Source organism: Protopterus annectens, chromosome 4.part0 (genome assembly GCF_019279795.1).
Source record: "Protopterus annectens isolate FY-2018-M chromosome 4.part0, PAN1.0, whole genome shotgun sequence".
Lineage (NCBI taxonomy): Eukaryota > Metazoa > Chordata > Ceratodontiformes > Protopteridae > Protopterus > Protopterus annectens.
In genome coordinates, this window is record NC_056733.1 from 1,616,309,709 (window position 1) to 1,616,336,441 (window position 26,733).

The 26,733-nt window shown below is 42.1% G+C and overlaps 1 protein-coding gene across 1 annotated transcript in view; it reads right to left on the reverse strand.

The window, feature by feature from the left end:
- The window catches only part of RBM22 (RNA binding motif protein 22), a 770,819-nt gene that overhangs the window by 681,886 nt on the left and 62,200 nt on the right, over positions 1-26,733 (reverse strand). The window contains exon 2 of the mRNA XM_044069395.1: positions 23,043-23,096. Within this exon, the coding sequence (XP_043925330.1) occupies positions 23,043-23,096 (54 nt within the window). The remainder of the gene's footprint in view (positions 1-23,042; positions 23,097-26,733) is intronic.

The following is a 26,733-nucleotide window of genomic DNA, read 5'->3' on the forward strand; positions in this document are numbered from 1 at the left end:
TAATATGGTTCTGATGCAGGGACATGATAATATGGTTCTGATGCACATGGTGAATGTACTAAGGTTTAGCAATGTCATGCTGTTTAACATGTTTTCAGCTGGAAAGTTTAATGCTTACATGTCAGGGTGTGTAGCTGCCCAGTCATGATGCATTACAGCTGTTATTAAATATTGACTGACTGTGGTCCCCATAATGTAATGTATTCAGTTTGTGTTGTAGTTGTTTATGTGTCACCAGGATGTTGGTCTGTTGACGTTTCCAACACGGGGTATGGCACTGTGGTGACACCCTGACTGTGTCGCATCCTGGGTACAGCTGAACACAAGTAACATGTCTGTATAACAAGAAAAATAGGCAGTTTTCTGTAGAATGTCACCAAGCACAACAGATTCCACCACAATCAAAAAGTGAAATGCAAAGCACAGTTTATTAATGCAATTCCAAAACCAAGGCGTTTTCGTCCTATCCACTGGACTTCATCAGATAATTTCTTACATCATTGATTAAAATCAGTTATATACTTCCTTTAATTCCATTTTCAATCAAATAACTTCAATTAATTCAAATAAACAAATCAGTATACATCTAAAAGCTATGTCTGTATAACAGTTACTGCATGTGCTACATGACTGATAGTTCTGAGGGGTGTATACAGGTGAGTGCATGATGGCCGATGTCAGCAGCCCTTCTACAGCGGACAATGGTAAGTGTACTGAGTGGCACACACCAAATGTGTTTGAATAACACACACACAAACACACACAGAGGCTTTGGTGTTGATGCAATATACAGAGAATACTGTACACATGGATGTACTTAATTTTGCAGTGAACTCATTTTGGCCTATGTAATTCTACCAAGACAAAATAGGTAAAACATCACATCAGTAAATATCAGTATGGCAGTTTAATGTCATTGATGATGGTACTGGCAGGGTACATGTCCTCTTCCCCAACGTAGTGCAATCCTGGAGTTGGTAAACATAGGTTTGCTGGTATGGGTGGCAAAGCCCTCCACTGTGGAGGGTGTGGGGTGGCATAGAAATACACATAGTGTGATTAACAACTACTTAACCTATTAACATAAACTGTACAGTATTACAGTAGACTAAGCGGGGGGATATGCACAATAACCCCAATGAGGGTGGCTGTGCCCACAACATCCACACCCAACTATATATATATATATATATATATATATATATATATATACCAACTCCAGTACTGCTGTACAGTGGGGAAGAGGGCATTTACACATCTACTGCTAGTTTTGATGGAATGAATTTCCACAAGATAATTCCTTTGAAATGTTAGCTTTAGCCAGTCAGTTCTCGGACAAATGATCTCCTGGAGCATGTATTTTCTGCAAAGTGAAGTAGATCCCTTCACATACACACACACACACACACTTACTTGGCAACACAGAGTAGAACCCCTACCTAGGTACTTTTTGCTACTAATGTGTTGGCCTTAATTGAACACACCACACAGCTTTCAAGATGAGGTGTGTCCAGAGTTTCTTGTTAAGTGAAGAACATCACCAGGCCTTGTACAGTATGGTAATGGGGGATGTACTGGGTGTTAATGAACAATACATCGTATGACATACTGTTATATACACACTGACAAACATATATCAGTCATAGACACATCTGAGAAACCTGGGTTCATCAGTGCTAACTACATTGTCAGTGAGTCCATTCTGTTACAGAGAATTTGCACACAGCACATGCATCAATGGGCTGGATAGTGTAATCAGTTACCTGTATGGTTGATGGTGACAGTGGTACTCATACAGTGGACCTTGGGACATGTACTGGGAGAACCATGACGTAAAGACAGTATACCCAGCACCCACACCCTACATTGGATATTTTACTCACTGAAACCCATGATAATGCTCTGGCATACCCACAACCACACATTGACCAGGACTGCAATACAACTCCTTGTCTATCTAATCAGTGCTACTACAGGGATATGCATTTACTGCACATGCCAAAGGGATAGTAGGGTGAGGGTTTGTCATGGCTCTCCTAATGTCAGCAACATCACTGTCCCTTACAATGTATGGCAAGGTGTATTATATTTGGAGAATGTGGCCTCAAAATGCTGTATCCTACAAATATACACACTCGCACACATACACCATAGATTGAAGAGTGTAACCAGGTACATTTAATGTCAATTACAGCAGCAGTCATTTCTAACTATGGCAATGGGGGGTGTAGCGCGCAAGAAGGCCCTCAGGGTATTATCAACTGCAAGTTTACAAACACACAGACACTGTTATTCTCAGTAATGCACACTGACACATTTGTCAGTACTGGGGTCCATAGGTGCAGGTGTTCCTAGGTGTGCACCAGGATACTGTCCATGGAGAGATAAGAAGAGTAGGGGATGTGGGTACAGTGGTACCATGCCACATGACGTTTGTAAGCAGGCCATCTACCAACTGATGCCACTTGAATGATCCCCAGGGTGACAGTTAAATGCAACATCCAATCATCTGGTTTTCTCTTGCAGAGGGCCAGTGAGGTGCTCCAATTGACATGTATGCAACATATATTACATAAAATGGCCAGTGTCTGGGTTGGAGACCTGTACCCAAGGATGTTCTGTTGACTGTTGTAGTCTAGTTGAGGTATCCATGGCATGTGGTGTATACAGGGTGGGGTTTCCTAGCTGTGGCATTCATATCACAGCTGGGCAGATATGTCAGTGTCAGTCAAGCATAGATTGCCTGTAAGCAGCCAAGATGGATACCTGACATCTGTACAGAGGACAGACAGAAATCAGCTAGCCAACAGGTTATGCATTAGGATGAATGTTTTGACAGATAGATGTCTAACACTGATAAGTATGCCATTACTACATGACAGCAGTCCTCAATGACATGTCCTATACACATGGTAGTCTACAGTTAATATCCACATATCAGATCAATATCCAGTAGCAAATACTTAATAACATACAGCTCACACACAAAGAACACGATAGTCAGTACTCAGAGTCCAGCTCTGCATGCAGGGGTGTATGGTTCCAGTACTACAATCGGCAATCTACTCTTACTTGGGAAAGCACTGTTAACAGTAGTAACGTAATGATACAATACATGCAAATGTGACTGCATATAATCTGGGATACTACCCATGTATGAAACGCATACAAACAGAAAAGATTATTGTACTAGCCATATATAGTCAGGTGTCCCATACAGTATACTCACACCGCTTGTTACTATAATGACAGCTCACAGAAGCATGCTATGTACATGGAATTAAATACACTTATTAAAGATGTCATTACCCTGCTATTTCATTAGACTGGAATGTGATCACTGGTTACCAGGGCTAAGTAATGCTTAGCAGGAGTAAGCACTGCTTAAATGTAAATCCTAAACAGATTTGCACACTGGTAAGCGTCTTTTCGTTTACCTGCATGTTAACACTGCTTACCATCACGCAAACCTGCTTAAAACTGCCTTAACCACTCTGTATCCAACAGTCCTTGTTCTGCCTAGCATCAAAATAAACAGCCCTTGCAGGTCTTGAATCCAGGACCCTGTACACTATAGTCACAGCAGTTAACCACTAAGCCATCGGAGCTGTGAAGATGTTTGCTGTTTTTTTTTTCAAATATATCTTTCAGTGCACTTACTGAACAGTAGTGAACAACTGCTTTGACTACTACAAGTGTTTACTGAAATAGATAAGCTCACACAGTTGATGCATTCACACACTCCTGTCTGTCCTAATACATATTATCTGGAGGAGCAGAGGTCCCAAGCCCACATACTTCCCACTAATTAGTGACATATCTTCACAGCATCTCACTGTTTTTTCAGAAATACACAACACTTATGGTTGAAAGGCAACAGTACATCTGACAAATATCTGGAGATAACATCACACTAGGTAAATACACTGAGCTGCTAGGCATGTCACAAAGCACTGTGCAAACTACAGGCAGACTGCCACAACACTGACCCAAGTTTCCTATGGGGGAATACACATGTACTTTCAAATATAGCAGGCACTACAGACATGTAACAGACACCAGTCTGAAAGTGCATACCCACAACCAATCTCAACACAGTCACATTACGGTAAGCCTAATTAATAGAACAGTATATGGACTGTGTGAACAAAACCATCCTCATAAGTGCCACTCACACACTAACCCTACATATACTGGCCCAATACACAGTGTAGTCTGATGCCTGACTGTGGTATGGAACATGTCTCAGTCTGGCCGTACAAATATATACGCTGACAAGGTACCGTAAACTGGAACAACATGCAACATCAGATAGAAGAAGAACAATGACATCTACCACAGTCTGTACACAGGCCAAGTAACATATTCACAATACACACACTGTCAACAATCACCATAAGTACACAGACCTCACTAATGTACAGACTACAACAGAATGTCCAAGTTTTGTCCTCAAATAGAAGGCCTACTATACATAACATGTCTAGCAGTCTCATATCCCACTGGCTTGTTATCAGGTATGATGTCAGTAAATGATATACTGTACATATGCACCTCTTACTGCATGACATATGGACAAAAAGTGACAGACTTGGAGGACAGAGGCACAAACACATGGCCATATACAGGGCCAATATTGACATATTGCTGTGATAAACTGAGAAAATTCCTGGTGTAACAGGGTTTGTTGTGACATATCTCTTCTGAGGGATATGAAGTCAGTAACTCACATGGATGTCACCATGTACTGACTGCAATCAGAGTATGCTACTGCATTTCTAAAGATAGGAAATGTGTGAGTAGCACACCACATGTAAGAGTCCAAACTCTGGCCAGTCTGCAGATAGCCCTACAGGTGAGAGTTTCCTCAACCACATAACACTGTCATGCCAGACTTTAGATCATGTAGAACAGTCATATCCACACAAACCCTGTTAAACCAACATTACTTCAAATGTAGAACAGCAATACTTAAATTCTGTCCCCATGTCTGGAACATCCCCTTCCAGTTTGTTGGCCTGTCTCCACAGTGTATGTTAAAAGAGGAATTTTCAAATACCCTCTGTGATGTTGTTTGTCAAACACCCACATGGATTCCTGCTCACAGTGAAGGAAAAGGGCCAACATCCACATGAAGTGCTTAGTTATAGGAGTGTGTTTCCATGCAATTGGCTATAGGAATGATACTACAGCTGTTCCACGTGCAATTAGCAAGTGGGGGACTGCAATACGTGCACAGGCCATCAGCTGATCATGAGCATTACTTACAAAACTCAAGCTGCTGCCTATGCAAAACAGATGCACTTTTCCACATTTGCCAGAGGGGGAGAGAGTAAGAAAAGTAGGGAAAGAGAGATAAGAGGCAAGCGTGTTTGGGTATGATCTGTGGGTGGAGAGTGGTATCTGGGTATTATAACAGTTGCCTATATTGTTTACTAATCCATTCTGTCTCATAGTAATTGCATATAGCTATACACATTTATGGTTGACGATGTCTACAACAACTTCTACAGTGCTTGAAAACTGCTGACCTTGTAATGTGGACATTGGGACATACAGGTCCTCAATATAATGATGCAGCAAAACCCACACTGCAATGGATCCTGTCATTACACAATCACCCCAACACCCACACAGGACACTGATGACACACACACAAACACACACTTACCAGTACTGAGTTTCAAACCCCTACCTATGTACTGCTATTACAGTGTTACACAGTTATTGCAGGTGCCACGGAGCTTACATGTTGGAGAGCTGTCCAAAGATATCTTTGAAGGTGAGTAACATCAGCAACAGTGCTAAAGGAGGAGTAAGGGAAGTGTAGTAAGTGTGAATGTGCACAAAAGCAGGTGTCAAACGAAGACACACACTCTCTCTCTCTCAGGGAAACCCACACATTACCACAGTTGGCAGAATCAGGATTAGAACTCCTACCCAACCAGTTTGCTACACTAGAGTATTATCGGAAGCGTCACAGAGCTTATATGGCTGAAACATGGCCACAGGGTTATTTCAAGGCGAATGATATCAGCAGGCATGTTAAAGTAGGGCAATGGGAGGTGCAGTGAGTGTGAATGGCTTCAAAATCATTAATCTCCTCACACACACACACACACACTTGCCAGTACTGAGATGCATAGGTTCATTGGTTCACAGGTGTGTAGTAGGTGAATGGGGCTGAAGGCTGTACAAGGCTAGGCAAAGGGAATACCTTGGCATCAGGCCACATGACAACAGTCTCCAGTGTGGCTCAGGGGTGTAAGTCACTGGAGTGGTCCCCAGGGGTGGCATCAGGCCACATGACAATAGTCTCCAGTGTGGCCCAGGGGTGTAGTCCCTGGAGTGGTCCCCAGGGGTGGGTATTGTACTCACCAGCCACTCATCTGGGTTACTATTGAGTGGCCAGTGATGTGCACTGCTTCCCATGTATGTGATCTATATTCCATAACATGGACAATGTTTGGGTTGTGCACATGTCCCACACGCATGGTCTTTGACGTGTGGAAGTGTACTTGAGGTCTCTGGGGCATGTTGTGTGGACATATTGTTATCTTCTGATGTAGCATTCCTGAACTCATTTGGTGAGACCTGGCTATAGAACTGAGGTTGTGCTTTCACCTACATTGACAGCATGATACAGGTATTCAGTGGAGTTAGTGGCATCTTTCCATACAGGGCATGTGTATAAGGAATGGTATTCCCTTTGTGGGTTTCATTTGCAGACTCTACAGTTGTTGCAGGCATCCAGTGGGGAACATATCAAAAGGGCCACTGTTAAGCATTTATTTGCCTACTGCGAGGATGGAACAGGGTGCCATGTCCTTTCACTTGCTGGATAACATACGCCACGGAGCTTATAGGATGGATGTTGTCCCAAGGTACTACTAAGGTGAGGAACATCACCATCCCTTGTAAATACTGGCATTGGGTGATGTACTGGGTGAAAGATCCCAAACATAATTTTACCCTAAACATATATTTATATTTGCCAGGGGTGAGGTTCAAACCTCTATCTAACAAACTTTACGGACCATTATGTTACACATTTACCTGACATGGTTTAGGGTTGGCAACAGGTACTTCTAAGGTGGATGATATCTGCAGGACTGCTAAAGCCAGGCTCTGAGATGTGTATTGGGTGTAAATGGAGCCAAAATCTTTCAGGTACACACATACAAACACCTGCCACAGATGAGATTCAAACCCATACTTGTGTATTTACTGCTACTACATTGTTCCATATTTATGGCACGTGCCATGGAGCTTACATGTTGGAGAGCTCTCCAAAGGTATCTGTGAAGGTGACTAACATCAGCAGCAGTGCTAATGGAGGGGTAAGAGGAGAGCAGTAAGTGTGAATGTCCATAATATCAGGTATTAAAGACACACACACACCCACACAAACACGCACAGTTTCATAGTTGCCATGTCTGGAATTAGAACTCCTACCTAACTAGCATGTTACACTATAGCATTCCGCAGTTATTGTTAGTGCCATGGAGCTTATGGGGCTGGCCCTTGTCCAAAGGGTTATTTCAAGGTGACTGACATCAACAGGCTTGCTAAAGTAGGACAATGGGAGGTGTAGTGACTGTGAATGGCCTCAAAATCATTCATCTCCCCCCCCACACACACACACAGTTTCACAGTTGCCATGTCTGGGATTATAACTCCTACCTAACTAGTATGTTACACTATAGCATTACACAGCTATTGCAAGCACCACGGCGCTTATGGAGCTGAGACTTGGCCAGAGGGTTATTTCAAGGTGAATGACATCAGTATGATTGCTAACATGGGCAATGGGAAGTGCAATGTGTGGAATGGGCCATAAACCATTCCTCTGGAAACACACACACGCACACAACACTCAGTCACACACAACTTTATATTTGACAGGACTGGGTATACAAATGCTACATGAATACTGATTTGTATTATCATGTTACACAGTTATCACAAGCACCGCAGACACTATAGATCTGAAGGCTACCAAAAGCAATGTCTACAGTGATTGACATCAGCACACCATGTGATATTGGCCAACTGGATGTGTGGCGGGTGGGACAGGCCTCATGATGGAAATCTCTCTGTCACTGTCTCTCTCTTCCCTACATCCCTGTGTGCGTATGTTTGACATATTATAGTGTGTTGGCCTTGGATATGTGTGAGTATTCTTAGCCAATGTGTGTGCAAAGCATGAATGGTGTGCAATGTGGTGTGTGTGCACAGACATCTGTGACTGACAGATATTTACAGTCCACTGTTGTTGTCAGACATGGGCTTCATTTCTCAAAGTGTAGGAGCATGCCCAGTATGACCTTCTGTATTGTGTGAATCCATTCCCAGGTAGGTTGTACTCCAGTCCAGGATTTGGTGTTCTACACCTACAGCTAGCAACCTGTTTCTGCAGGATATCTGTAGACGGGTTGACAATATGGAGTCACAATGGGTGAAAGATAGTGGGATACTGTAACTATTGTGTCTGTGCAGCTTGTGTTACATGGCTGGTGTTAGCAGAGATATTCAGACATATGTGCTGTTTTACACTGTGTTGTATTATGTCATCAACTACTGACAGATATACCTATTTGATCACAGTTACTTCCTGGAAAATACAAGATGAATGAAGCTGTGTCCAGTATTGTGGTCTGCAGCCTACATATTCTTGCACATTCACGCCATTCTGGAGGGGTAGCTGCAGACACTTGCTGATGGGTCTGTGTAAATGGTCCAGCACCTTGGTACTGTGGTGGCTGAGGATCCCCTGCTTGTACACATATCAATGTAACAGAATGGCCATATGCTGCTGTGGCCATACCTCTCAGCTGTACAAATTCACCCAGGTTACCCAGAGGCAGGGTCATACATCTGGTCAGTTCCCCTTCACATTGTGATTTACAAGCAGGTTTGTAGCCACCCATTACTGGGTTTGCAGGCAGGGGTAGTATGGGGCACACATCAGAGTTTCAGACTTCACACACTCCATGGCGGCCATGTTCTACAGCCCCCCACTCTGTTATTCTATCTTCTTCCTAACACTATGCGAGCAATATCTGAGAAGTATCCCTATAAGTTGTCCCTTCATCCCAGCAGTATTTAGGGGTTGGTCCACAATTCATGCAGTAGGACATGGTGGGCATGCTACTGGGATTTGTCAACATGGCCTTGCATTTGTGTTCTGTGGACTGTGTTATGTTGCTAGTTGGGACCCCATGAGATAACATACACTGGCAGTACGGGTGAGGCACAGGCCTTTGACAGAGGACTGTAGGGCATTTGGTAATGATGCAGGCCATCTGTAGCAGGCCAGTGCATTCTGTCACTCCTACATTCCCAGGCTGTGAGCCACTGGATTCCCCTGGGGTGACAGGATAAGTGCGCGTAGTATTAATGGCAATAGTTCCTGTCCATATTAATCTATTGGTCTGGATGCTGGCAGGGTGCTGCTTACAGCTAGGGACACACCTGCATGGGACACCTCTTCAGCATGCTGCATTCTGTGGGTATTCCATACAAAAGTGGGGATCATATTATACTTATTCCCAAAAGCAGACATATGACCTGTGAAAAACCTGTGGCTGATGGTGGGGTGAGCTGAGTGCATGTGTGATATGGAAGCTTCTTGCAGCCGACTCACAGATATACTTGGGACATTCCCCTTATGCAACCTTGTGCAGGGACATAGGCAATCTCTCATTACTTCATAACTGTGGCTTTTGTGGTCTGCCAGTGATTGGCCAGACTACAGCAGTATTCCATACTACACAGACAACTAATGTGCAGATAACCTGTATGTACAATTCCAAAGATGTGTGCAGTTGACAGTTACATTTTATGTACTCTGTCTAGGGTACTTCCACCTGTGTACTGTGTGTATGTCTGGGCCCACATTCATGGCATGTCCATCTTTCAGATGGTGACAGATACTAACATCTGGACAGTGAGTATGGATGACTGCTGAACTGAGTATTGCTGAGATGCATTGTGGTTGGCACTGCAGTTGTCAGAACATGGCCCTGTCATCAACAGTACTGGCTACAGGCCACCAAGACACAACCCTCCATGCCTACATGCTGTCCACTTCCACACAATATAGAACACACAACAACCTAACACACAGACCCCTACATATTGTACACATGCAACAATCTATCCTGTAAATTGGGCCAGCTTAGGTAATCTTATCTTCACTGTTATTAAACCCACACATGCATGTTACTCCATTTCTACATAGGATTTTTTTTTTTTTGGGGGGGGGGGCTGACAACTGTAAACATTTGCTATGACTGTACTGGTATTTCAGGTACTCTGCTGGCTTCCATTTCATTTTGTATTCTGACCTATCATGCAGACTAGAGGCATATCAGTAAAGTACGGATCTTAGGTTTTATTTACCTACATTTCAGTTTCAGATTTCTCACTCTTCAGAACTAACATACAACTGCCAGACCTGTTGTAGTCTGAGGGGGGCTGTTCACCACTGCCTTCAATTGGAGGCCTTAGCACAGCCTTTCTTTATGGTCATTTACACGTGTCCTGCTGGCTGAGGCTGGTGTTGGGTATGTGAGCCTCACTGACATGCATGTGTGTGTCCTATGGACACACATTTGGGCCACCACATGTACTGCAATTGGATGTGTCACCTTGTCTAGTACTGCCTATTTTTTTGACACCAGTATTTGTTACGGATTTCATGCTGCCCATATAGGTGTCCACTATCTGCTGTCATCCCATTCAGCCACGTGATTCCCTTGCATGCTCACATCCATACCATAGCTACAACAAGCAGAACATACTACTCCATTCAGCAATTGATAGGAAGACTGACTTACCTTTTGGCTGTGCCAGTATTGAGGATGGTGCTGGATGGATGACTATGTCGGATGCACATAGTACACTCCCTATACATGGTAAACCACAGGTAGTGTCATGTTTGGCATTCTTTTTACTGTATGTGCGAGTCAAGTCAAAGAGAGATGTCATTCCCTGGGTCCCTACCATGTCAGTATATGTGCTATGTATTGCCTCTTTGCCAAAGCCTGGGAATACTGGACACGCCTCCTTCTGCCTACATGGGCAGGCTCAGGTTGTTCCTCCTCAGAGTCCCTCTTTGCCTGTGATGGCCTTGGCAATGGTGAGGGGCTGTGTGGCCCTGCCCCATGCTGTTCCTGCTGCAGCTGTTTCCGCAGGATCATATTGTGTAGCATGGCACACACAATGAAAATTTGTGTACATGTAGCTGGGGAGTACTGCAAGGCTCCACCGGATATGTCCAGGCACCGGAACCGTGACGTGAGCATCCCAAACACACGCTCTATTATGATTTTGATTTGTGCGTGTGCCTCATTATGGAGTTCTTGTTCGGGGGTGTGTGCATTTCTGATGGGTGTCAGCAGCCACGGCTCCAGTGTGTAACCAGTATCCCCCACTATGTGGCCATATGCGATGTCCCCACTGGCAAATTTCTGGTACAGCTGTGTCATATGCCAGATGTGGGAGTAGTGATAGTTTCCAGGGCTGCCAGCACACACATTCAAGATAATGCCCTGGGCATCGCACACGACCTGGCAGCTGATGGAGGGGAAGTCCTTGTGGTTTATGTAGACCCTACCCCATTCGCTGGGTGGTATTGTAATGTGTATTTGCATGCAGTCTACAGCACCCACTACCTCAGGGTATTCTGCTGTTCGGTGGAAGAGACACATATTGCTGGCCAATGCCTCACAGGTGTTGAGGAAATATATGTGCTCACCAGTATGTGCTGACATGGCATCCAGGAACTGGTGGAGTACCCTGGATGCTGATGCCTGTGAGATCCCCATGATATCCCCAGTTGGCCTTTGGAAGGTACCTGTGGCTAGTATTCTTAACCCTACACATACCTTGGTATCCACTGGGATGGGTTCCCCTCTGTTGGTTGTGTGTGTGAGGCATGGCCAGCACAGCTCAACAATTTGCTGTAAAATGTCCCTGTCCACCCTATAGCGCTCCACTATCTCCAGCTCATGTAGCCCCTGGTAGGTTACCCTGGGTATGTACACTCTTCTCCTCCTCCTCACTGTGGATTGGTCGTCAGCATTCACATCCTCACCACCCTCAGTCTCTTCCACATACTGATGTATGAGAGCAACAGCAGCCCCTAACATTTTATTAGTTTTGGCAGGTAAAATTTCCCCATCTGTGTACACCGGTGGTGTAGAGTTTGTGGGAAAAACCAGAGTGAAAGGTGTTTGCATAGTTTATAGTAGTGTGCTGGGCTGGACTGCTGCCTGTGTAACTGGCGGATTCTGATACATTTCACCTGCCAGCTATGCTAGTTCTCCTTGATTGCCTGCCTACTGTTGTTTTCCCTTCCCATTGCCTTCCTATTTAAGCCCCTAGGCACACCGCGCATACCCAGTGCTCAGATGTGAACAGAGCTACCATTTCCTGGGGGTTTTTTTTGTTTTTTTTGTTTTTGTTTAAAACCCGGTGCACAGCGTGCACACCCGTTTCGGTAATGTAAACACTGCTAGGTAGCCTCAGACACACACCCCTTCCTTAGCTGTGCTTAGCTAAGGGCAAACACGGGCCACAGAGCTCTAATTAGCTTACAGCATGCATGACACTCCCCCTTACGAGGTCATCAACTTACACCATGGTGTTGCTGCACCTACACGGTTGGGTGCAAGCTAACACTGAGAGGAAATCTGTGATTCAGTTCCAATCCCCTCATTTGCATAAAACAGAATGCTAATTCATAGTTATTACACTCAAACTGAGCCTTCCCCCTTAGCAACCACTATTCCCTGGTATGTTTGTCTTATGCATGCCATTGACTAGCATGGCAAAATGCTGATTTGGGTTTAAAAGCTTATTTCCAACTTTCTTATTTTCGGGCCAATCCCATTTGTGCACTGCTGCTCTATGCTTAAACTGCCGAAATCGGCCAAAAAAAGTTAATTTTGCAACTATTTCCCATGCCAATGGCCATATATTTGGCCATTGGCATGCCTACAACATTGAATACATGCTTTCTTTGGAGCTGTCATGCCGCCGTTTTGTAATCTGCAGAAATGTATTCGGTTAGTAACCGAATACATTTCTGCAGGTTACACTATTCCTGCATAGACGACTGCCTGCTTCCTGGATCACTAATTCACCTCATTTGCATGGTTTTCACCAGCAAATGGGGTAATTAGCATACAGCAGTGGTGTCCATGCAGGAATATAGTGTAGAAGCACTCGTGCACGTCCCGGGAGCTCATTCCTGGATCGCTCGTCGGCCATATTGCATGCAGCAGGTCTTGCACTATTCCTGCACACCACCCAGAGTATGCTGAATCCTGGGAATAGCTTTGAGGCAAATCTTTAAGTGTTAGTACACAGTAAGATTAGGAAATGGGTTAAGTATTGCAAACACAGATGAGAATCTGAGCAAAGAGAAGTTATGAGTAGAGCATTAGTTGAGTGAATAGTTGCGTGTGTAAATTTTTTTGCAGCGGGGAAGGCAGAGAATTAGTAGAAGCGATCTTGGTAGGGGTTGAGTACAGAAAGGGTGTTTATTTGGGTCATGGCATGTCCAAGTCCTCTCATTAAGCAGGAAGTTTTAAGGACTTTTTGAAGCGCTTTGTACTAGGTATAGTTCTTAAGGATAGAAATTAGAAATAGAGTAACTGTAGAGCTGTTTGCCTATGGTTTTATTGTGTTTGTGGGTTTTTAATACAATGATGCTTTCTGCAATGTCTTTGCGAGAGAATTGACATTTAAATACAAAAAAAAAAAGAATAGTGAACTATATTAAAAAATGTAGAATGCAAATAGCTATGTTATTGGAGACACACTTGGAAAGAAATGAAGACGTGAATTTGACAAAAAGGTTTTTCAGTGGAATATCTGGGACAAAGGAAAACAGATGTATTTATGTTAATTGCAAGGGGAGCTCCAATAGTTATAGAAGAGGGCAAAAATATAATAATGGCAGATTTGTAGTCCTAATGAGCCACTGACAAGAGAGAATGATTACACTGGCATGCATTTATATTCCACCTAAAAGTGCTATAATGGAGCTTAAGAAAATTCTGAGAGAAATAATCAGTTTTCAGCAAGGAATATTACTTATAGGTGGGGAGTGGAATTTGATTTGCAGCAATGAAGATGCTTCTGGTGGGCCCAGAAGGTAAAGTACAACAAAGTCGGGTAGATTTCTGAAGAAATTACGAAAATATTTGTCATGGAAAATGTGAATTCAGTAACAGGAGTTTGGAGTGAATTTACATTATTACTCCCAAAGATATAAAAATTGGGGTAGGCTAGACATAATTTACATTTTGCAGGAACATGTGTATTTAATTTAAGGTCGCGATATGCACCCAACAACTAGTTTAGACCATGCGCCAATAATAACTAAAGTAAAAACACAGGGTAATGAAATAAAAATGAGACACTGGCACTATCCCCCCTTCTGTTGAAAAGGGAAGAATTTAAGGAATGGGTAGGGGAGATTATTCAGGAGCTATTCAAGGGGATAGAAATTACTTCTGAAAATATAGCTATGGTGTGGGATAAAATTAAGGTGGAGATTAAAAATAGGGTGGAAATAAAAGAAAGGGAGCTATGGTTAAGAAGTAACAAGAATTATTTAGAGGGACTGACAAATGTTAAAGTATTGCAGAATATAGGAAATCTCACAGAACAAGAGGAGGATCAACTGCAGAATGCTAAGCAGAAAATAAGGAATTACCTCAGCAATATACACGAGTTTAGAAAGACTGCTGTTAAGCAACTGTTTTTTGATAACACTAGAGCAGAAAAACGTTTAGCACAATAATTCAGGCAACAGAAAGTAGAAAGAGCTGTCACAAAGCTTAGGGAGCTTATAACAAGGAAGGTAACAAGAAATCCTGTAGAGTTATTAGAAATATTTCAAATATTTTATAAAAGTCTGTATAAAGCAGAGAAATAGGGAAATCAAGAAAAAATGGAAATGTTTATGGAAGAATTAAATACACCAAAGTTAGAGGTAGATGAGGCTCAATTACTAACAGAATAGGAGGGAATGAGATAAGAAATGTGATGTATAGCCAAGCTACAGGAAAGTCCACAGGAGGAGATGGTATTCCTGTGGATATTTGGAGGCTAGGAGGGAAAAACTGATAACATTTGGAAGGTTTTTTTAACAGTATTTTAAAAGGAGGAGAAGTACCAACTTCCTGAGCAAAGCAGTGGTAGCTGTAATACCTAAAGAGGGTAAACCACAGAGTGGAAGAAATACTCATGCCAAAACACAAATGCCCAGAGATTCCTTGATTTCATCAATACAAATGCCTTGGAGCAGTTAGTTGACACCCCCACAAGAGGTGAAAACATCTTGGACTTGGTATTAACTAACATGAGTAACCACTGCAGCATCACCACAGTGTCATCATCCCTGGTAAGATCAGACTACAAAGCAATTATTTTTCGAAGTCACCATCTCCTCCTACCCCCCCCCCCCCAGCTAGGGTCAAACAAAAAAAAAACTTCTCCAAATCTGATGACAATCTCCTGAGGGAAGGTATAAACAGCTTCAAAGCCCCCTCTCCCTCCACAGAAACTAGCACATATGTCCAAACTTGCACCAAAGTACTATATGAGCATTTATACAGCTGCATGGAATCAGGTGTACCAGACAGGACAAAAACATCCTCCTCAAGGAAGAGTAAACCGGTCTGGTGGGCATCTACAATAAATAAATTCTATAATAAAAGGAAAAAAATTGCTGTCCAGGACCAAGAAGAAACAGGTGTCTAATTGGAAGCAATCTCTCCTTAGACTAAACAAGCAAATAAGAGCACTAGTGAAATCCTCCAAAGCAATGGCCACATCCGCTAAAGACAGTCATAAGGCTTTCTTCACATATGTTTGCAATCTCAGGGGAAGCACCCAGATCTGCTCAGAACTGGTGGTCAAGAACACCCCATACACAAATCCTGTAGATACAGCCAACCTGATGGCAGACAGGTTCAGTGAAAACTTCACTCCTCTATCCCTACATCAGTAAACAGGACATTCCCAGTACCTGCCCCCATCCCCTTATCTCTAGGGAGCAAGTCATCACTGCCCTCTCAAAGGCAAAAAAATACAGCCTCCATGGGACCTGATAACATCCCAGGCTGCATCCTACATGAACTCAAGCAGGAATCTGCAGCACCATTAGGCACCCTATTCAACCAAAGCCTGAGTACCGGCTTCATCCCAGCCAAGTGGAGGACCGCTACTGTCATGCCTATGCACAAAGGTGGAGCATCCACCAATCCAGAAAATTATAGACCCATCCATCAGCCTAATTAGCCTGATCTGCAAGGCCATGGAGCAGATCACGGACCATTAACAAGGACATTGGCAACCTCCAGACACTTGATCCCACACAGTTTGCTTTTGTCAAAGGGAAGTCGCGCCTGTTAAATTTGGTCGACTTCTTTGAGATAGCCACCAAGGCCATAGACGAAAGTAAGACAGTGCACACCGCCTACCCTGACCTGGCCAAGGCCTTCGATACTAGACCTGTAACAAGCGGTGTAACCCAGGGATCGGTCTTGGGGCCTCTGCTCTTTGGGATATACTTCTCAGAGGTGCAGGCCAAATCTAGTAGGCTATGGCTGACTAAGTTTGCAGATGACTGCAAGCTGGGTGCGGTCATCAATTCCCCTAGTGATGTGGACATCCTCCAAGAAGGTCTCACCCAAACAAATGACTGGTGCCAGAAACATGGCCTCAAACTGAATGCCAAAAAATGCATCATTCCTTTTGGGGAGAATGACATTCCCACAAATTATCACATTGATAATAAGGCACTAAGCACGCAATCAGTCATACAGGACTTGGAACCCAGGTTGATAGCAAACTGACTTTTGACCACCATACTGCCTCCATTGTACGGAAAGCTTTCTACATGGCCCACCTCATTAGTAAGGGTGTCTCATCCAGGGATAAGGTGGTCATAACATCCCTGTATTCTTCCCTTATAAGACTGATTATTGAATACAATGCCCATTTCGGCATGTAGAAAGCACATGCAGCAGTTGGAGTGACCACAGAGATTCCTCACCCAGAGAATCCAGGGTCTCAAATATCTATCCTACACAGACAGGCTAAAAGCCCTGTCCCTCTACTCAGTCTCCTACAGATTCCTCAGAGATGACCCCTCTCTGGCATACAAAGCAATCTCAAACCCTGCCCTGATGGGACTGCTGCATATACACAAGTCAAGCTCCACTCAAGTAACCCGCACGTGAGACCTCAACCTAGTCTGTGACATCAATACGATGATGGTGGGACAGATTTGTGCCCCAGAGACTCCCCCTTTTGTGGAATAGGCTCCCTCTCCATGTAAAGCAGAGTACCTCATTAAACCTTTTTAAGCGCAACCTGGATAACTGGATAGGGAACAGAAAACAGACCCATGGGAAAATACACACCTGGAATTCCACCTATGTCCCAGCTGGACAGTGGCATAGGGTGCAGACTTGTTGGAACATGGGCTAAATTCTTGGCTAGACTTGTAAGGGCCTCAGGGCCAATAGCCTAGTAACTTCCTATGATCAGATCCAGCTTCATACAGGCCCATTTTAATACGGTTTACCTTTGAAATGCAACTTGTCAAAAGACAGTTGCACGAAAGTATATTTTCAAGTTCACAGCTGAATAAAAAATGCATTGAATAAATGTGCAATGAGCGAATGCACATTGACCTTCGCTCATTGCAGATTCAGCATTGTGGGTGCGGAGTGCACTATAGTGGGGATCGGGAAATGGATCCCTTCCCCACTGTAGTGCGACCTCGGAGTTAGAATATTAAAGTGTGGGGGGTGCAGGGGGGCTTGTCCCCCTGCATTACAGTGTGTGTTCGACATCTGAGTTCGAAACTCAGCGAATCTGCTGTTCGATTTGCTGAGTTTCGAAATTCAGAGATGTTCGACAGCCCGGATTCGGCTTTACGGTTCGCCCAACTGGCTGTTGTAAAGCCGACTTCCAATGTTTCAAAGGTAAACCTTTTAATACTAAACCACAATTATAAAGTGTTCATGGCTATAATGGCAAAAAGAATGGTAAATGTAATGCCAAAATTGATAGATGTGGATCAATGTGGCTTTGCGGAATGGAGGCAAACATTTGACAACATTAACATAAATTGATGATGCAAAGTGAAGCAGAATGTAAGAAAATACATTGCTGCTGGTGGGTCTTGATGCAGAGAAAACATTTGACAGAGTAAGATGGGACTTTTGAGCAGAGCAATAGAAGCATTTGCATTTCCTGAAAAAAATTATACAGTTGATTAGAACGATATATATGACAGATCAGAGGTGAAAATTAAAGTGGGTGGGGTCCTCTCGGACACTTTCTGCTTGAGCAGAGGAACCAGGCAAGGGTGTCCTCTTTCCCCTTTGTTATTTGCATCATATTTAGAACCAGTGACAAAGAAAATAAGGGACTCATACATTTACGAATATAATTGGTATGGTGGTCAAGAAAAGCCTGCTCTGTCTGCAGATGATATTATCTTATACCTGACAAAACCAGAGAGAGGCATTACAGTGTTGTGGAACATTTTGAGACAGCTCAAATCTTTTCGGGATACAAAATTAATGAAGCTAAAACAAAGGCAATAGCAGTAAATTATGTACACACATATGAATTGGTTCAGTAAATGAACATATTTATGTGGACATGATAAAATAACGTATTTAGGAGTATGGATTAAAAATTATTCTGGTGTGGCAGCTAAAGATATGTGGGAAGAGAGTAAACAAAAGATAATATAAAAACTGAGAAAATGGAAGCTTTGTTATATGAATATGGATAGTAAGATACAAGCAGTTGAAATGTTTTAGTCCCATTAATCTTATACACAGGTCAGGCATATTTTTTTTTCAACCAGAAGAGAAGTTGTGGACAGCAATTAACAAAGAGCTGAAGGACTTTATCTGGGAGGGGAAGATGGTGAGAGTCAAGTGGGATAAGCTGATTCTTTCAGTATAAAAGGGCAGATTGGGATTACCCAATTTGAAGGGGTATTTCAGAGCTACACAGTCAAGACTCCTATACATAGCACAAGCAGAAAACTATAATTTAAAGTGGAAAGGGATGGTGACGAAACGGTGGGAAGCTCAAGAAAAAAGGAGAGCTTGGGATTTTGGCTGCAGGCCTTTAAGGAGAATAACAATCATACAGAATATTATATCTATAAAGTAGCAAAAAGTATCCTAAGAACTCAGCAACAAGGGAATGCAGAAAGGAGATTCTGCGAATAGGGATGACTGCAATTAGGGATACAGGCAATAGGGGAGCTGGAATTTATTGGAGAAAACTGGCAAAGGAACCAAGGTGTTGGGAGCAAATAACTAGAGAAGGAAAGATGACAGAATGGGAAGACGCTAAGAATTTATTTGGACTGCAGATTACAGATCTCCTTCCCTATCAAGGATTGATAGCAGAGTATTGGCAAACAGAAAGAAATAGAGAGTCCTAAATGAAAGACTAGCAATGATAGAGATTTTAGTAGAATCTAGAATAGAAGCTGCTATTAAAAAAGGAATAATTAGTACAGCATACAAAATACTGCATGATAACTATAAGAATCAGAGAAGGTTAAAAAGGACTGGGAAGACAGACTGGATAAGCAATTCACAAAGAAACAATGGGAGGATACATGTACGTCTCCCAAATATGCAACAAAATCTAGAACATTTAGGATTTTTGCTTGGAAATGTTTGCACAGATATTTTTATACCCCAAGTAGACTCCAGAGAGTTTTGCCAGTTGGACAGCAAATGTTGGAAGTGTGATGGGGAAGAGGTCACTGGGAATATATTTTCTGGGAGTGCAGTTAGTTGGTGGACTTTAAGGATGCACTGTCAGAGATGCCGGGTGGGCAGATTGGTGTGATGACAGAGATGATTTTTCTGAATTATAAAACAAAACTAGAACTGCCTAGACATGGTAAGCCTTGCTGTGTCTAATTATGGTGGCTGCCAAAAAAGCAATTACTATAACATGGAAATCAAAATCTAAACCAACTACACTACAAGTAGTGAGTATGGTAACAGAGAAAAACAACTGGAAATGAGATTGTTAGACATAAGAAAAAATGGGAATTGTGGGAACAATACTTACATGGGAGGAATGCCATTTAAAAGAAAGGAGGATTTAAATGGGCTATGTAATGTCTGACACTGTTTGCAACTGGGAGTGTATCAGTATAGTTTGTGATGTAAAATGCTTGCAACTAGAATTGTGTCAGTCTGGATTGCTTTCATTTACAGAAATGTACAGTCTGGATTGCTTTAATTTATAGAAATGTACAATTCCCTGTGTTGGAATTGATGGTTTATATTGCAATATATGTGAAATATGTTTGTAAACATGAACTTGTTAATACAGTTTGATCGCTTTTATATAATTGTAAAATTTGCCTATGTCACAAGTGATGATGCAATAAAGATTTTTATTAAAAAAAAAAAAAAAAAAGACTACAGACAGCTGTTAAGGTCAGTATGCACAAACAGGCAGAATTTTCCTTTTTGTAACTTGCAGTTGCATTAAGACATCCCTTTCCTTACACCCAAGGACAGCCTCTACTGGGAGGCAGCTTCACAAATGACAGGCCACCCCTGAATTTAAATTTACTGCTCCACAAAAAAATGCTGTATGCACAAGAAAGAAAGAATATACTTAGTTACATCTTTTCAATCTTGCACACAAACTCTAGCCCCTTTCCCAAGACTGATGTTACATTCTGTGTCTCAAGAATTAAATTCCACTGACAATGTATAGTCTGTTGCAATCAAACCTGTTTCTGCCTGTCAGTGGATTGACATCACATATTTCAACTGACTGACATGCTTCACTTTGGGAATGGTGAGGCCACAGAGTGGCTCCTTACAAGATGTCCAGCCTCTGACTTCCTGAACCATTTGGACCACTTAATGACCAAGTGGTCCTCTTTGAACACCATAGCCAGGCCTGGCTGCAGGGGGTGGGTCCCATCATCCCTGTTCTAGGTGAGGGTCTTAGAGGGTCATTTACGCTCTGAACAAACCATCATTCACTTACTCTCTGAATAAACTATCATAAAAAAACAAAAGCATTCCCTCAAAATCAAAGTATTATTAATATAAATTAATACTCAAATTTCAAGAATGACAAGCTCCACAAAATCAAGGTATTATTAATATAAATTAATAATCACATTTCAAGATTGACAAGCTGCTGGTGACGTACTTACTTAAGCTACATGACTACAAAACAGAGTCTCATCTTCACTAATGAAATGAGAAGCAGAACTCCACATGGCAAGAAGAGAGAAAGGGTGCTGTTATGACATACCAGAGACTTGAAACAAAAAAGCATGGCTATTTGCAATGTCTTGGCATTCAAACAATGGAAAATGGCTTCTACTTTCCTAAGACTCAGACCTAAATCATTCACTCGCAGGATGAATCGAGTCCCAAGAATGAATGAAACAATTAAATAAAATAGCATGCTAGCTTGTAGATTCAAAATGTGCAAAAATCACAAGCTTCTATTCCACACTAGTGCAGCTCAGCAAACCAAATCGTAAACTGAAAATTTCTATAACAATATAGACAAACACATACAATCCAAATTAGATACAATGCCCTTTTCTATAGTGTTAAGAGTATAAAAATGAGGCATCAGCATCACTGCAAAGTACACACAGAAAGGATAAACTACTTCATAGAATGTACAAGGGAACTGGACTTCAGGGCCATTTACACCTTGTCAGTTCCCACCCTTAGACTTTACCTCCTTTTTCATGGAAAGCATCCCCTAACCCATTACTTAATGGAGTTAATACACATCAGCAAGACAAGTAGCTTCAGAAATACTCAGTCTAGAAACCTAAACCTCTTCTTCAACATCAACAGAATGGTTTGGAGAGATAGGTATATCTCGCAGAGGACACCACTCCTGGGGAACAGACTCTTCATCCACATAAAACAAAGCTCATCCCTGTCCACTTTCAAGCACAACTTATATCTATGGATGGGAACCACAACATTTACCTCAGGACTGCCCCCCTTTCCATGCTACTAATGGACATAGGCAGCTCCTAAATGCTTTATCCCATGCATAGGTTCCCTCAAATTATCTATGCTATGATCCCAGTTATTCTTATTAGGGGTAATATGCAACTACTGACCATGGGATAGTTAAGGTCAATCAATAAACAAATGGGATAGGTTATTTCAAGCACAAAAATGAAAAATGTCTAGGCTTAAAATGGCAGATAGCCTAGTATTTACCTATGAGCTTACAAGGATATGCCAGTCATACCAGAAATCAAAGACTCTCTCTCCAAAGATGCAGCAGATGAAGCCCACCACTGCCAAAATAAGATTTATGTAAGCAAAATGCTTAAATCTGAACTTCTGTGTGTGCAACTTTATCCTTACAACCCCCTAAACTCAAAGTCATTAAAATCACTGAATTAAAGTTAAGGTGACATTTATTCTACTCTATAGCTTTTTTCAGACAAGATGTACCACTGAAGGGTTGATTCAGTCTTCAACAAATTCATACTATTCATACGATTGGTCAACCAAAAACTAACTTTTGCAGCCTTGCAACGGTGTCATTTTGTTCACATGACAGCAATCAGGGAACCTAAAATAGCAAACTGAGATGGGGGCACCAAGAAATGTGAACAAACTTTATTTACACCAGATATCAAACAGTTTCCTGGTACACATTGTGTGTTCATTTCTTTAGGTTCAAACTTCCATGCAAAGTTTAACTTTGTAACCTCAATACCACTACCTTGCCCACAGCAAGGAAGCCATCACTGCAACACGTACCTCTAAAGAAAATGAACACTCACCTACTTATCACTATAAATGGAGACAGTTTACGAGATGAATGAAGAACATATTATAATGATTTAAATTTGTTCTCATTCATCATCAAATGAGACCAAAATATTCCAACAGACTAAACCTTCAAATGTGACCAAGTGTTTCAACAACTAAATCTTCACATGTATTTCTTACCATACGAATGTAGGGATTTTCTCCAAGGCATGTCTGGCAAAGAATGGGAAAGTCCTAAAAAAAAAAAAAAAAAAAAAAGAAAGAAAAGTAAGTGGATTGGTAAAACAGAGCAGGCATGAACAAAGGCAACTGCCTACTGTAGAACTCAGCATTTCAATTATTAAAAAAAAAAAAATCCAATCCCTTTAGGATCACACCCCCTACACCTTTGCTACACTTCTGAGTGTGAGTACCAAGCAGAACATTTCAGCTTGTAACTGCAGAACTACCAATATACTTACAAGCTTAGAAAGATACCACTTTTGTTCAAGCAAACAAAAGGACGTGATTAATCTCAACTATAGAATTTTGTGTCCTCTATATGCTTTCCAAGACATCCCTTCACCCTTCACATAACCTTATAAAACTAGCAGATAACATGTCCGTCTGCAATGTCTGATACTCCTCATGCAATGGCATGGAAATAAAATGGTTTCCTAACATACTACCAGCTTCAAAAAAAGATTAAAGCATCTGGAAAATTGGGATCTTTTCCAGCCCTGTGCTACTAGGAATAACATAAGAAGTTCTTCACCAGATAAAATCAATGCAAACAGAAATCAGTTCCTCATGACATTAAATATTTCACTCATGAGCGCTTAACATTTGAGGACACCACGTGTTCTGATGAGACAGATATGTGAACTGTTGGCTTGTAAACTGTGTGGCATTGTCAGAAATAACTGTGCAGACTACATGTACTGCAAAATGACTCTTCATCTTAGTAATGACAGTACTGGATGCTAGGTTGAGAAGTAGGTCAATCTCGAACCAATTCCAGTAAGAGTCTACCAACACCAAATAATGCTGACCATTCCACTCGAAAATGTCGGTGGCTACTGTCAACCAAGGTAGTTCAGGAATCTGGTTTAGTTGAAGTGGTTCCTTCTGTTGCTCTGGCTTTTTATTATGACACACGGAACAAGATGAAAGTTCTCTCTCACTTTTGGCCTTCTATGTCTTGTCTTGTGACACAGAAGGCCAAAACACTAGCTCTTTCCCCTTTCCTTTGGTAGAGTTCCTTTGGTGACCACAATACAAGATATTAATATTCTCTTGTTTCAAGAACTTTGAAACAATTACTTTTGTACCTTTCATAATGATAAATAATGATTCACAAGGGCTTTTCATCCAGAAAAAAGGAGGTCATTGTCCCACTGTACTCATCCCTCATTAGACCCATTATAGAGTACAACGCCCCATTTGGTGTGTACCTCACAAGACACCTGCAACAGCTGGAAAGGCCGCAGAAATACCTCACTAAAAGAATCACAGGCCTAAAGCAGATGCCCTACGCTGACCATCTAAAAAAAACTCCAGCTATACTTTGTGGCATATCATCTACTCAGAGGCGATCTCTGCTTAACATAGAAGGCCATGTCAAACCCTGAGCTGTTGGACATGCTACACTTAAAGAAATCCCAATCCCTCAGAGCCACACGCTCCAGAGATCTAAACCTTGTCATCACAATGAACAAAACATGCTGGAGGGATAGGTTCCTGATCCAGAGACTCCCCATACTCTGGAACAGACTGCCCATACATGTCAAGCAGAGCGCCTCATTGGCACTCTTCAAAAGGAACCTTTACGATTGGATGGGAGATAGGAAATTCACTCCGGGGATCACGTCAGTCGCCCTGCTAGACAAAGGTCCGGTGAAGTAAATATTGTGGGAAGATATATCCAGGGAATTGTTATGGCTAGGCTTGCATAGGCCCTAGGGTCGATAGCCTAGTATCAACCTATGAACCTATACCTTTGACAGACAATATCTAATCTCTGTATGGAAAATAAGGTTGTACTTCTCAAGGTAAACTAGATTGCTTTGACAGACATCCTTGACTGATAAAGTGGTTGAGCCTTTGTAAAACTGGATCAGTGGCTGTGTGATCTCTCAACTCCTCAAGACGTGTGGAAGAAAAATTTCTCACTTCCATGACTTCAAGATCAAGGTACTCGTTCTCATGCTATTCTGTGGTGTTTCTGGGTGATCTGGACAATGTTCCAGCAAGGTAAACAAGTTTGCTTTTCTTGTAGACGACTGAAATTATACTTTTGCAATCTTAGCATCATGTGCTGCAGTCTGTCTGGAGCTGAATGAATGCATAGGCTTTCTCAAGATAGTGGTTGGTGGTCTGTTTCGATCTGGATAGGTCTACCATAAACAATCATGGACCATCGAACATGCAAAGGCAATTGCCAAAAGCTCTTTCTCGATCTGGGCATACTGCATCTCAGTTTGGGTAAGGGTTCTCGATGCACAGGCAACAGGTTGATCCTCTTGTAGAATGACTGCACCTAGACCAAATTTCGAATCATCACAGGAAAAAGTGTAACTAGTTTGTGAATATCATAGTACCGGAGAGTCGATGGACTAGCAATCCTCTGTTTCAGGAAATCAAATGCTCTTTGGTTTTGCTCTAACCAAGACCATGCTACATCCTTACATGTCAGCTCTCTAAAATTTGCTGAAAGTTGGCTCCAGTCTGGAATGAACTTGCCTAGATAGCTGACCATGCCAAGAAAACTTTGAAGGGCTTGAACATTGTCTGGAGCTGGCATCTCGAGAAAGGCTGTTTACTTTCAAGGGTCTGGTCATAGGCCTGTACTACTAAATGAATGACCAACATAAGTAACTTCTTGTAGCTTGAATTTGCATTTCTGTGACTTGAGCTTAAGCTTCACTTGACGTGCCCTTTCACTTTTCTGAGATTTCTCTCATGCTTTGCTTCACCTTGACCTCCGACATCTGCCATAACAGCACAAGGATACCAAGAATAAAGTTGCTCCATTGCATGCTGAAAGACCTCACTTGCAGAATTTATTCCAAATGGCATTCTCAAAAATATGTACCTGGCCAAACAGAGTACCGAGAGTAGTGAGCAATGAGAATTTTTTTTGTCGAGCTGAATTTGCCAAAATGAACTCTTCCCATCTAGGACAGAAAAAAAAAAAAAAAACAGTGACATTTAGCATCAAGGCTGTGACTTCTTCAACTGTGCGTATTGGATGATGAGGTCTTTTTAGTGCCTTTTTCAAATCTCGTGGATCAATACATATTCTGATGTCATCTGAGCTTTTCTTACGAGCTACCACCATGTAACATTCAAATGCCAGTAAACTCTTCAAAATACTGTACTTTGTGAAATATGCTCTGTAACAACTGTAGTCTGCAAAATAACTTTACTGTAACATTACACAAGCATGTGAACACTTTAGACACTTCTTTAAACTCAGATATCTTTGACGAAGATGAAAAATACAAATTCATTAAGCAAGGCTAGGAGCCTCAACAAAAAAACTCCCCTCCCTGGGAGCTCTTTTTACCCTAGAAAATGCTGATGTCTGGCCGGTCTCTGAGACGTGGTTTAAAGCTGCAGACAGCACACCAACAGCGCAAAGTTATAATGCCTTCCACACATTTAGACCAGCTACTTCACAGGCAGGGACTAAAGATGGAGGTGTCTCTATTTACATCAAAAATGAATATACTTCAAGGCTGTTCAAACAGGACAATGCACTTGTAGCAGGTCCATGTTCAAATCACCATAGGTAAAATTGAATACCACTTCCTTGCAAGCTAAAGGTCCCTCTCTATGACCCAGGAAACCCATACCATGTATTTAAACGTATTAGAAACACTAACCATCC